At 44.7% G+C, this 13,884-nt stretch overlaps 1 protein-coding gene across 12 annotated transcripts in view; it reads right to left on the bottom strand.

Moving 5' to 3' along the window:
• The window catches only part of LOC1270011 (cell adhesion molecule Dscam2), a 108,154-nt gene that overhangs the window by 56,337 nt on the left and 37,933 nt on the right, over nucleotides 1-13,884 (bottom strand). For all 12 annotated transcript variants that reach the window (XM_061644129.1, XM_061644137.1, XM_061644128.1 and 9 more), the window contains exon 3: nucleotides 3,289-3,410. In XM_061644129.1, coding sequence (XP_061500113.1) covers nucleotides 3,289-3,410 — 122 coding nt within the window. The remainder of the gene's footprint in view (nucleotides 1-3,288; nucleotides 3,411-13,884) is intronic.

Here is a 13,884-nt window from a genome sequence, read left to right as displayed (position 1 = left end):
TACTGGGATCTTGATAGGGATTAAAAGAGGCCAGTAATACATATTAAGACTGTTGCATGTAAGCGCCACTGTTCATGAGCTAAAATAGAAGAAATGGAATAATACTCTTTGAAAGACTTGTGGAAGGACCTGGAGTAGACAGGGAGAAATGTGGTTATTATCAGTTATCGAGATTAACATGGAAGAATAATAAGAATGTACAAACAGCTGTTGCGAAAATCCCATTATCGCTCACGCCGAAGCTATTCATTAGTTGAACCAAATTCACCTGTATGCCACGCACCTAACACAAGACATGGCTTTGTAAGCGTTGTAAGCGTAAACGAGCGTGCTGAAATCGAACGACAATTTCTCCACACTCCCGAAATGCCATATGCCCCTATAATCTCCCTGCTGTGCAGATTATACACCCAAACGCGCGACGCCAGCGGCGCAATGATTGTGTTGTGATCCTTCCGTAACATTAATGACGGCCCCCACACTTCGCTAATGATTTCTAATCCGGCACGTTTCAAATAAGATTAATCGGAATTGCCAATCGTGTTTGGAAAACGGTCACAAACACACACACACACACACACACACACACACACACACACACACATACCGGGCCGCTTTTCCTGGTCGCTGTGTAAGCTGAACTGCAGAGAAACGGTCTCTCCCTTTCTCCAAAGAAATTCGTCCCTTTTTTCTTTTGGGATAGTTTTTGCTTTCATCTTCCACGCCACAGAAAAAGCGATCCGAAAGCCATTATGATGCTTTTGGGGGTTGGAGCGGGTGCGCCACGGAAAAAGAAACGCAAGCGATGGGAGAACATGATCGTTTATGATTATGATGCTATCCCGGTGCCGATGTCGTGCGCGGGTAATCCGATTCTCCGCACCATAAGGATGGGTTATGATGGCTGCGTGACCAAAATCTGAGCTTTCTTTCCCCTGCTTAATCGTTGCCCTCTGCTTAATCGGTACGGCACATGTTGCATTGCGAGTTTGTTAAAAATGAGGAAAACACCGAGGGACGGCGTGGTCACATTCCAGTTCCAAAATGGGGAAAACGATCGTCTGGCCAGTTTGTGGTGCATTGTGCGAATATAATGAAATAATCCTCCTTTCATTCCCTACTTCCGATTGTATCCTTCGGGAGAGGCCAAACAAGAGCCTCTCACGGGCCTGTAAAATTGGAAACGACGTTATGAAAACGTGAACAACTTGTACAGAAAAACTGGTTGGAATTTCCAGCTCAGCAATTACGCAACATACCATACCGCAACGGTGGAAAATTGAAGTTTTCTTTCCTGCCTCCCTGCCTAAGCTTTAGCTCACTTTGCCTTTCCGGTGCCGCTCGCTCCCTCTTTCACTCACACAGTGCCGTTCCGTTCCGTTCGATTGAAATTCGAAACGACTTTCAATGAGCTAACGAACGGGGATGTTCCTGCCTTGCCAAGCCTGCCTGCCATACCTTCCTGCGGTTTACAGGACCGAGGACCAACGCATACTCCTTCAAACGCTTACATCACTTCCTCAGGAACAGGTTGAATGGGGGAGGAAAGCACGCAAAACGGAGATTTTTCCTTTACGCCAGCGAAGCGCTCTTCAGAATCGATTTCCTCCCGTCAACACCAACAACACTCTTGTGGTGGTGTTGTACCGTGGCCAAGAGGTGGTGGGGGGAATAAATCTCGGGACGAATAAAGGTACGAAGGAAGCGAAGCGGTGGGTGTTTTCTTTTTTCGTCCGCCTGCTTGCTCTTACTCGAGAACAAAACCCGAACGCTGCACGGTGGGCGGTTGGGCACGTACCCGACGATAGCGATGAGAAGAAAATTAATAGGAAATTATTGTCGTCAATCAATCGAAGGATTAAAAGGATGTGCAGGCTTGGTTGCTGTGTCCACTTTTTTTTCCTTCCACGACTCGCAATGGCAAAGCGAACGAAAGCGGCATAGCTGAGGGAAAACTTCATTTGCACTGACGTGCCCAAGACCAAGGAAGCTCGATCATGGCACGGCGCTGGTTCGATTTCCTTTGTCCTATAGGAAGGAGCTGGGGTAGACATTCGACTCTCAGTGTACGCGGCCGAAGGGAGTAAATTAGAGTTGCAGGCTTAAGCTTTCGCCATGACTTTTGTGCCTCGGCTGATTGCGTTGGTTGAGCGGATTCTGTTTTTGCTTCCCTGCGTTTATAACCCGTTCTTAGCGAACTATTCCGTCTCTCTGCTACGTGTCCGGCATACTTTTCCGGATTGGCCGTATTTTTTTTTGTGAATTTTAATTGAAATACTTCACAAGTTTAGTTCTTATTTTGCTTTCCTGCTACCTACTCTTCGTTTGGCAGGGAAGAGACGTTTTAGAAATGATGCAGAAGAGTTCCTCTAATTGAAATAGGAAATCGAGCCTCTTAATAATGATCACTGAAACAACATGCTACTGCATTTCATAAAACATGGTGTAAGGAAAAGATTGCATGAAAATAAGGAATGAAATGAAATTACATTCAAAATAATAGGAACACTAGCGCATTCCTCGTTGTAATTGATGTTATGAATAAAAGGATTTAAATCATTCCGACAAACATTCCTGAATAATGTTGTTTCAAAGCACTCGACAAACCGTCGTCTTGCTAGCATCAATCACAAGGGCTTAATTAATTGCCTTTTTATGCTCGCGCTTGCAAAGATCGACCACTTTTATAGTTCCGAGTAAAGCTCTTTCCAGACCAGAGCCACTGGACTGGAAAAGATATTTCATTTTACGCGATCGACTGCTATCCTTGCCATCCATTTGATGTTATCTAATGTTTCACCATTACGGTTGATATATCTATGGCGGGAGCGATAGGCACACACACACCCAGAGCTTTACACAACCCTGTTGGAAGAGTGAAGCAATTCAAAGATGAAATGATTTCGTGAAAAGCTTGCTGAAACGAGCGGGCATGTAAAAACCTGCCTACCACATCCAATTTGCTCGCTCTTTCGCCCGCCCGACTCGGCTATCAATTGTAAAATGATTTAATATCGTAGCACAGAAAAGCATAAATCAACCCACTGCGCACTGCAGCTGTGTGGAGGGGGGGGGGGGGGAAGCAACAGCCATAAGAAATTGATCGGCTTTCTTCGTCTAGTGAGGGTTATTGAAGCAAAATAATGTTTGAAAAGGGCCAATAAAATAGACTAGCAAGGGAATTGAACGAAAACATATTTCAATGAGTAGTAACAGACGCAGCAATGGATTATTGTTCCCAACCCCTTCTAAAAGATCAACAGTAAAGTAAAGTGACTCGCTACTTACATCCGGTGGCGGGCTGCCATGTCCGGTACAGTCGATGAGGCCGCCAGAGTTGTTGGAGAATTCTACCTTGTACGGTGGTTCGGCCAAAAACACCGGCCCCTGGAGATCGAGCAGAATGACGCCTGTGGGACGGCACGAAAGAAAAAAAGGAAAGAACGAGAAAGTGGAATAAAACGTTAAAAAATGTTGTCACGAATGAAAAATCAACCAAAAGTGGATTGAATGAGTGAGCAGCAGCAGCAGCAGCAGCAGCTGGTGGATAGGGAAGGGGGATGAGCATAACTGTCGTCGAAAAACTTTCTTCATTGCTCGCCCAAACGCCAAACGGTAATGGTTCAATTTGCAAATGGTGGAAAACCCCCCACGCGACCATAAGGTGTGACTGTTTGATGACGAGGGTGAAGTTTTCGGGTGGGTGGTAGGGTACAAATTTATTAGCAAGATGCTTTCCGTATCTTTGGCACGGTGGGAGAGAAGTGAACTATAGGTAATGGGTACGTTAAATTTTATATTAAAATCAGTTTTAGAAGAAGTTGTTAGTTGCATTAAATTAGATGCAACAATTTTATGATTTTTAACAGACTTTAATACATGTATCGACTGGTTTAATATTCAGCTTAAAGCAACTAACTTATTTGCAGTCAAAAATATCTCGGTAGATGTATAAAAAATGAAAGTTTTCACATAAGAACGACACACATTTATCCATTCACCTTCCCATAGTGCACGAACTTCCCGAGCGTTGAACGAGTTAAGAAAAATGGGCATTTTTATGTAATGCGGACATAACTTGTAACCGCAGCATCGTGGCCTCACAATCACACCGCCACCACCAACACAAGACGTGGGCAAATTTATGCGCGAACAAAGTTAAAGAAAAGTAACTTCACACAAGCAAATGGAGCGGGGCGTGAAAAATGATCACCGGTAGCCGGGCGCTCACCTGTGTGCTGCTGCAATTCCATTAGCTTCTTGCGCTACCAACACCCACCCCCAGCAAGACGGTGCAGAAACAATAGAAGCATCATTAATAATTGCGTTTTATCCATTCGTCCGCACGTTTTCATTTTGAGCCCACCTTCCAGCAGTCGCAGCTACGTTTTTTTCTTCGAGTTTTACAAACCGGCGCTTCGCCACGTAAAGTGAAGCATTTTTCAAATGCCGAAACCACAACACTATCAATTTGTAAGCCGTTGTGTCTGGTGTAGCCAAGGAAACCGTCAAAGCCCAAGGCCCGAGATAGCTCTCTGGCCGTTGCTAAGGCAGCGTCGTCTACTGTGCCCTGCCTCCGAGTGGTGAGTGAAATTCCACCATTTATGAAATATATTTCGCAATAAATCAGTCCCCTATACACGGAGCTATATAGACACACACACACACACACACACACACACACACACACACACACACACACACACACACACACACACACACACACACCCGTAGGAGACTGCCCGTTGACGCCCTCAGGTGGGTGAGAAATAGTCATAGTCTGGCGGGGTGGTTTTCTTTTTGCAGCGACCCCGTCTAACCCGCGCGTCGTTTGCACACGTGTCGGTGAAAACGGTGAAAAGCGACGTGCTAAAGTGGTGCAAGAATTTGAGCTATTTTATTTACATTCTCCCACTTCGGCGAGCACTTTCACACACCGTTAGGATGGTGTGTATGTGTGTGTGTGTGTGTGCGGGTGTGTTTGTTGGCATGTTTTTGTGTGCTAGAATTGAATATATGCGACAGTGTGGCGCACATGCTCGCTCCCCGTTCAGTCGTCAGAAGTGTCCACATGCGCGCGCGCTCTCAGCACCTCATCCTGGCAGCCTTACTGTTTGATCCATGTTTTCCAGCTTAGTAACGGCACGGGGAAAAAAAACATAACCACTACTGCTCTCTTCATACTTCAATCTCTCTCCTCTTGCACTAGCTTCAACTTTCTACTGGATAAGAAAGTAGGAACATCGAGAGGACATCACCGGGACAGCAGCAGCAGCAGCAACAGCAGAGTTTAGCACACGAGTTCGAGAAGGTGACTTTGCTCGTTTGCAAAACTGCTTCTGAAGCTCATCATTTAGTTTCACCTTCTGTTCCGTTTGCTCCATTCCGTGGCCCGAGTCCTTTCTAGCAGCCGCAACGGGATGATTCAACTTGCGGCGCTGCTGTTAAAGTGAAAATCGAACCGTGTGTGGGGAGGAATATATAGCGAGCAAAAAAGGACTTTCCACCTTGGGGGACTGTTTGTACGTGTGTGTGTGTGTGGTCCCGAAGAAGCACAGTGCCAACCACGGGATCTGCACGGACCATTACCAGACCCCGAGATAAGACGATTGAATAAAAATGAGGATATTACTTGCCCCGGGAGTATCGTACACAACACGGTGGTTCTCATCCTTCGGGGCGTACCCATCTTATTGCGAGGGACGATATTACTAAGCTCTGTATGTGTGGGTGTGCGTGAATGCATGTGTTTGTATTTTTATTTCGTGTCACGTCGATCGGTGTGTTTGCTGTACCGCGCGCGCTAACCTCCTGCCAACGGGGACCGAGAGCTAACCGAATCAACCGTGGCCCCGATTCGGTAGCATTCACATCCATAAATACTATTCGATATATTGTTGTACTTACAAGATTATAGACTTTTGCTTTATGCGGAGTGCTAGCAGGGACGGTACGTGACAATTCACATCACCATTCAATGTTTTCGGACAGGGTAAGAGGAACCGAGGAACCTGAAGGAATGTAGGAAATGGCACTTGGGGAAGTAGAGCAAAAGAATGATCATTTGCAACGCAACGTTGAGATTGTGTACCTTTGGCTTAATGATTATTCAGATGAACTTATCTGATCTTGCTTAACGAGCTTGCAAATTGCATATTTTTGAGAGGTAGAGAGAGAGTGCGAGAGAGAGAGAGAGAGAGAGAGAGAGAGAGAGAGAGAGAGAGAGAGAGAGATATTGTTGCGGTGTTTGCGGAAATGTGTAATTTCGTTATGCGGTTCGTGTCCGTTTTATGGTGCCTAGTTTGTATCGAGCTTTTAGAGATTCTGTTGTTGATTGAATCTGGAGATTTCTTTTAATTAGCAGTAAGCAGCAAGCAGTTCGAGAGAAAATCATAATAAAGTTAGTTTTCTGTTTGATTCTAATGTTGATTCTTTGGACTTCTGGCAATTAATTGAACACTTTGACCTTTGTAACTCAACCTTTCAACACAACTCCGACGCTGTCGATGTTGATGTGCGTGACAACTCCAGAGATTCTGTGCTAAATGCGCTCGAGCAGGTCAAACCATCCTACAACCCTGGAGCTAATGGTTTTTCGACCGCAGTTCTTGCCAAATGTAGCGAAGTTTTGCCCGTACCTCTAGCTCGTATTTTATCGCTCTCGCTCAATCTGCGTATGTTTCCTGTGCATAAAAAGGGGGATAAGGGCTTAGTGGAAAACTATCGTGGCATTACTAAACTGCCTGCAGGTGCTAAGTCTTCTCTTAAATATCACTTAAAAAGAACCGATATAAAGGTTCATTTGGCAACACAAAAACTATTAGTTCTTGAAGTCTCATGCATTCATTTATTTAAAATGCTTTGATGTGACGCATTTCAACACATCCTTTCACAGCTTCAACACATATTTCAACATATTTCAACATGGTTTTTTCTGTAGAAACACTATACCTTTGGTCACTTCAATCGTTTTACTTACACCAAAGCTGAACCAAAGCATACGATCCTACCGTAAATATTGCTCCCAGGAGAAATCATTCTGATTGCCCCGTACCAGTCTAACTCCCGCCAGTGTCCCCAACGTAGACTCCCTGGAGATACTCCGGCCCTTCCTTACCTTTCCGATGCGAAACAAAAAAAAAACGGATGATGCATCTGTTCGAACAGTGTATGCAATAAAGAAATACCCCAACCGAGCTACTATTATCAGTGCCACCTTTCAAGCAGGAATTCAAGCACGACCGGACACTGGTGCTCTTTGTTCCAGCGCTCGACTTACCATTCCATCTAACCGCACTTTCGATTGATCTGTAAAATATTGGACCTTTTCCTTTCATTTATGTCTTGTAAGGCGCTTTCCAAGCAGACGGGAATACAAAAACGCACCAGCGGCTTAAGAAAAAGAGTACACCGTTCCACAAGGCAGCGGATTGTACTCCAGGCCGTCGCAATCATCAAATTGCTTCAAATTGAATGGTCTGCAAGAAAAGTGTTCCGAAAGCGATATGGAAGTTCCGTGTTGCCTCGCTGTTTCTTTTGCTGTGCCACCAAACGGAAGCGGAATTTTCAATGTGCAAAATGTGCCCCCGGGACGGTAGCTCGCCGGGCTCGCCGCATGGTTGGAATAATAAGAATGGTGCACTGAAGGGAATGGCGTGGCAGCTACTAGCGCAGGAGCAACATTTTTGAAGGAGCAACACAAAATGGTGAGACATTTTTACTCGACTTTTTCCACCCATTGTGTCCCATGCCCCCCTGTGTCAAGGCAGGAGATACACATTGTGGCAATTGTACGTCGGCCCCATCGCGCTCATGCAGGGGAAAGGCGACCGAGTAAGGAACAAAGTCGGTGAAGAATAAATAATCCACCCGATCGCTACTTGCTACAGTCAACATCCGGGGCTGCAGTTCGATATTGAAGAACGAACGAACGAAGTCGAAGGGGGAAAAAGTCCTTTTGCGTTGATGCAAGCGTTGGAAAAGCATGGCCAGGGAAGGAAAAGTGAGAGCTATGAAAATATAAAACGATGCTTCTGGTTGCAATAAGCAATGTACCGCGTTCGTCACAATCGCCCTCTCTCTCCTTCTCTCTCTGGCATCACAAAACACACACACTGAATGGAAATTCAGTTTCTGGTTTGTTTATTTTATGAAGTTATCAGAACGGTTGTTGTTCCGCCTACAGCCAATCCCCTGATCGGGGAGTGTTTTTTTCTTCCTGTCTGTAATACTGCCTGCTCCATCTTCCTTCTTCCCATCTCCCTTTTCGGCGGTCCTGATAATGGTTATACTTTTCAGCAACTTACTCCACTCCACGAGGAGAGCTTCACAAACCGGCTCGCCGATGCGGAATAAAAGATGATGTAGCAAAGTGGAGCCGGAAGAAGGGCTGTGGCGAGTGAGCCCGGCTGTACAAGTGACGAATCCTGCAGCAACAAACCCGCAACAAACACTGCTGCAATACACATACAGTCCGCACCAAACAATCGTTTTGCTTGCAAGAATTGCATCCCGATAAGGTCGGTGAAGATTTGCAGATACGGAAAAATAACAATAGTTTTGCCTCGCCCATCCACTCTTGTTGTTCTGCTTGTTTTGTTTAGATTTGATGCTGTCCCGGGGTAAAGGCAAATGGAAGCAAACAAAACCGCAAACTTACTGAAATGCGATTCTCTCTCTCTCACTGCTTCCACCGAGCATACCACCCCGTGGCGCTTTTCTTCGTTAAAACTTTTGCGCTGTATCCAGCACTCGGCGACTCGGCGACCGGTGGATGGGCGGAAATTGGCTTTAGCGTTTTGTGCCTTTATCTGGTGCTTGCTGGTGGGAAGTGCTGCCTTTTTTCCTACTTTTCGTTTTCAGATTCACTTGTGATGACATTGCAAAGCTGCTCGAATAAGAGCGAGCCACAGCTTGCCGCGCAAATAAGTATGCACCACCACCGAGTGGGAGTAATAAAAGACGTCTCCTTTCGACCACAAACCATGAGGGGAGAGGAAGGGAACAGTTTTCACAGTATGATTGGTCGGAAAACTTGCTAATAATGATATCAACAGTTCCGAGAGCTGAACTGTGCCACCCGCTTCATTGCGTTTTATCTCGGAATTGTTTGTATCGTGGGTATACTTGGTGGATGGAGCTGCTGCTGGTGGTTGTTTACGCTCCGGTATCAAACACACACACACACACACACACACAAGCATACCACCACCAAATCACCACCGCAACCACGATGTCGTTCCGTGTGCGATCGTAGCGCACCGTGAAGGAGAATCAGCAACCCGAACACCCGCAAAGATAAATATCGTATACGCAGCGGAAAAGTTTGGGTACGCGCATCAGCGTGGGGCGGTCGGTCGGTGGAGCTTTGATTTGCAAACTCCGGCCCCGGGCGGCCCCAAGCGTCAGCGGAAAAGTTTGCAGCGGAAGGAAAGGTGAGGTCGCGCTGTGGTCGATGTGTGAAGATCAGAGCAAATGCGTGCGCCACGAGAACGGTGGAACTCCCCAATCCGATCTAATGTGATGTGCTGCACACACAGCGCAAACAACACACACACGCGCGCGCGGTGTCCGTATGAAGTTTCTTCAAATGGATTGCTATAAAGTTGGAAATGGATTTGTTTTTCTGCTCGATCGAGCAATCGGTGTGGCGCGGTGTGCTTGGAAGTGTGTTTATTTATTTTGAAGACTTTTGAGAAGATACGTTCTGCTCTATTTGTATGGATTTAATTGGACAAAATCCTCTGTATGTAACATAGGATACGCAAGAAGGCATAAACCTAACAGCGTAGTAGTTAATTAGAATATTCGTAAAAAAAGTATACAAAACCAATTCAAAAACGATGTTCTGCATTGTCTCAAACCCTGCTGATCAACACGGGAGGGGTTTCATCAAAGCACTGTTATTAAAGGATTATCATAAGGGACCGATTTATCTGTGTATTACGAAAATAGTCTCGAAAGTCAATTTGTGTTACAACGAGGACGATCTAGTGGAATCGAATCACGATCGTTCTTGGAAGAGCCGGTATAACGTTTACATTACAAGAAATAAAATTTTATTCCAATTGGTACAGCTGAAAAAACTAAGACAGATATCTGCTGTTCATAAACATCTCTTGAAAGATAGTTATCTACTCTTAAGCTTACTTGCAACAATAAATCTACGACCTTGCGAGCTACCTTCCGTCAGTTATCTGGAACATTCGCACTATCGGACATGCTTGTAGGCGGGTTTTTATGTTCTACCTTTAATTATCTACTTAATTTTCGCAACAAAATCGTTGGAATTGAGCTTTTGTATCATGTTGGTCCAGAAATTCTTGATGGAACGCAACTGGGGGATGTAGGACCGGTTCGTGGACTAAGGTGTCACTTCGATTTTCAACCACTCTATCGCCTACATAGATCTCCTTTGAGTTGCGACATCAGTGTCTGCCGCTATGACGCGACCAGTGGACGCAACCAGTGGACGCGATTTCCGCTGACATGACATGTCACCACAATATGCCCGTCATGGGTTGAAGCCCTGAATGGACCGTGCTGCCATACGTAAGACTGATTATCCTGCTAAGGAGGAATAAGTTAGTCTCTAAAAGCCAAGTCCACAAGCGGTACGGGCAGGCATTTACCGAGCAAGGTTGTTGTGCCCAAGAAGAAGAAAAAGAAGAAGAAGAAGACAAGTAATTTTATGTTTCACTGGAACTTTTTCACTATTTGGCCGGTTGCGTCGACCTCTCGGCCAAACGAACGCAGCGATGTAGTGACTTTGTCTTCAATCTTCATTTTCATCATCATTTCGAGCTTCTTGTCGCTCAAGGCTGTCAGCCATTAGAAATCAGGTGGTCTTCGATGCTCCGATTGTTGTTCAATATGGCCAAGATATTGTAGATGCCAAAACGGACGTTATCCGACGACTACAAACTTAACGTTTCATTAGTGCGGATGAAGATAAACCCATGAAAAATCGAAAAACTTTTGTTCATTTTTTAAATGTGAACAGTGTATGATCTTTGTCTTTGTCTATGTAGTCATTAACATTAAACGCAAATTATTGTTCTTGAATAACTGTTTACCTTTTTACATTCACATTCTCCCATTGAATCTCATCGCTTTTTCTCACTTCATATAAACTTTCATCGCTAAACAAACACCGAAACAAATCAGATTATGCTGTAACAACTCATAAAACACACATTTAGAGCCAAACTTCAACCAAACCCACTGACCGACTTGAGCAAGTAAAAAGTAAGCAAACACAAAAAAGCATCTCCAAAAAACACCAATGTCTCTGTTCCGTACCATCTGTTCACTCAACTTCCGTGACTCCGTTCCCGTGCCCCAAACACCCAAACACATCCAAAAGAGAAAAAGCTTGTCGTCGCATAAAGCTCAGGTCATATTTACTAACTTCATTTCGTACACCGCCAGCTTTCTACTCTAACTCTTTCCTCGTTTTTTCTCACTCCTTGCCATCCTATGCTAAAGAACTACTGCGCGGGGTCGGGGGATGGCGAACAACATGAGCACATGAACCCGAACGGCGCAACATACTTTGCCGAGCTGTTTTGTTTGCTCGGGTCCACTATCCCCCGTGCCCGAGCACCAGAAACAAGTGCATGCAATGAAACATTCATCTACTTCTGACTCGAATCTGCCTCATCTCGGTGTGGCTCGATGTATCTTTTTTCCCTTTTTTCATACTTTTCCGTTCCGGCCAAACATATAGAATGTTTTACTTCTTCCTACCCTCCTCCCTTACCGAACCGAAACACGGCCAAAAGTTTCCCTGTACACGGTCGCTGTACAGACTGTTTAAGTTTAAGCCCGTGAACGTGAGCGTGTTTTCTTAGCTTTGCTAGCTGCCAACTCCTCTCCAAAAAAAACGGAGTAGGTGGAATAGCTTTTTACCCCATCCAAACTGGCACACAGCATAAATATGCTTGCCGGTTCATTTTTTTCGTTCGTTTTTTACTGTCACAGCTTTCTTTCCCCCCGTGCCCAGCAAGTAACCAACTTTTTCCCTTTTCGCCCATATCTTTGAACAAGCGACGAACCCGGCCTGGCTGGTGGCGGTGGCACACAAACACAATTTTCACTATAAATTATGATAATGTTTGGATTACTGTGCTCGCACAGCGCAAGGCTTGGCACAGTGGGCATCATGTGCAAAGTGGGAGAAAAACTGGTCGTTTGAAGTGTTCAGCCATCGAATGTACGAGCAACACGGATTCAAGACGCGCGCGTATGCTAACGTCGCTATCGTCGCCACCTCGTGTGGTGGACGACGACGTGAGGTTTGGAAGAGGGGTTCCGTCACTGGTTGTTTAATTTGCGATTTGCATCTAGTGTAAGACGGTTGTATTTGCATATGATTTGCGTACACACCACAACTGCCTGCTAGAGCGTGTGTGCGTAGATGTGTGTGAATGTACTCCGGGTACTGGATTAAAAACACTCGTACTTCGTACGCTTTCTTCGTTAAATACACATTTATAGTGAATTATTTTACCATAAAATTCATATGAGATAATTCTCCGAAAAAGCCATAAAAATACATTTCCATTTACACATTTCAATGTGCTTTAAAAATGCTTGATAAAATTAAAACATTCACTTGCGCGGTGCAACAACATAAAGAACGAACCAGACAAATGCCCTCTTAAACATGTGCAGTGAAAAACGAAAAAGAAAAACAATCGGCACTGTACCGATTTCAAACATGATTATCAGGTCGGGAGAATATTTTTATTTCATTTCGTTGCTGCAAGCCCGTTCCATTGTGGATGTTCTGAAATTTCTGCAACTCTGCGCCCCGCTGCATGTGGGGTTTCGGAAATGAAGCATAATAAAAGCGCGCTCGAAAAAGAAAATAAAGCAACAAACAAACATCAAAATAAATACAGCCGAGCACTGAGTGAAAACAAAATAAGGAGCCGAAAAGTACGAATGGCACGAACAGACTCGCGCGCGTACACTCACAAAATCCCGCGGCTTTTTTGTATAGAGCGAAAGAAAAAGTGGACCTATTTTCATATGTCGTCTGTTTTTATTTATTCAATCTTTGCGCGCGCGCGTGTGTGTGTTTGGTGTTGGTGTATGTGAATTATTTTTTTATCACTTTCCTGTTTTAAAAACTTTCCACCCATCGATCATGCGGTACCGTTTGCATATTTTCTATTTTCTCAAACCCGTCCGTTGCGTTTGTCCGAGTGGCCCTTTCGGTCGCAGCTTCCGAAAGCAATAACATATGCGCGGTTGCATATTTTTATTCCCCAAAAACGCCTAGCATTTGAAGCCATTGCAGTTGCAGTTGGGAGATGCAGCGGAATGCTTTGCATTTCGTAATGCAAGTGAACGGGCAGGTCTTTGTAGTTGTATTATTTATGGGTGCGTTTGAAATACGGGAAGATAGAAGCATCGTTATGATTTTAAAACAGCAGGATGTGCGGTAATTGAGTTTGTTTTGTATAATAATGTGCAAATATAAGCGCAAGCTGACATAATATAATTAACAATAAATAAAAGCTCCAGTAGAGAGGCAGCAGTAAATTACAGCGATTGGCTAAGCACATATTCTCACAGTAATATGCTAAATCTTTTGAACAGTAATTACATTAAAATCTCGCGTAATTCGTTTGGTTTACAAACTCATCCTGCTTCAACCGCGCCCCAATGCAATGCAAAAGCGCTATATGTTTATCTTACCCCCTGACGTTAATAACGTTGACATCTGTCACCCGTAATAAAGCCATCCCGTGACACGATCTAATCAACGGTTGAGTGACATCTCACTCATGGTCGGAAGAGCACTGCGGCACGACACCCAAACCATTTCCTCCATTCACTCCGGAAGCTGAACGGTGAGCATAATTAGTGAAACAA

This window comes from Anopheles gambiae, chromosome 2 (assembly GCF_943734735.2).
Source record: "Anopheles gambiae chromosome 2, idAnoGambNW_F1_1, whole genome shotgun sequence".
In the NCBI taxonomy this organism is placed as follows: domain Eukaryota; kingdom Metazoa; phylum Arthropoda; class Insecta; order Diptera; family Culicidae; genus Anopheles; species Anopheles gambiae.
This window is presented reverse-complemented; position numbering and strand designations above follow the sequence as displayed.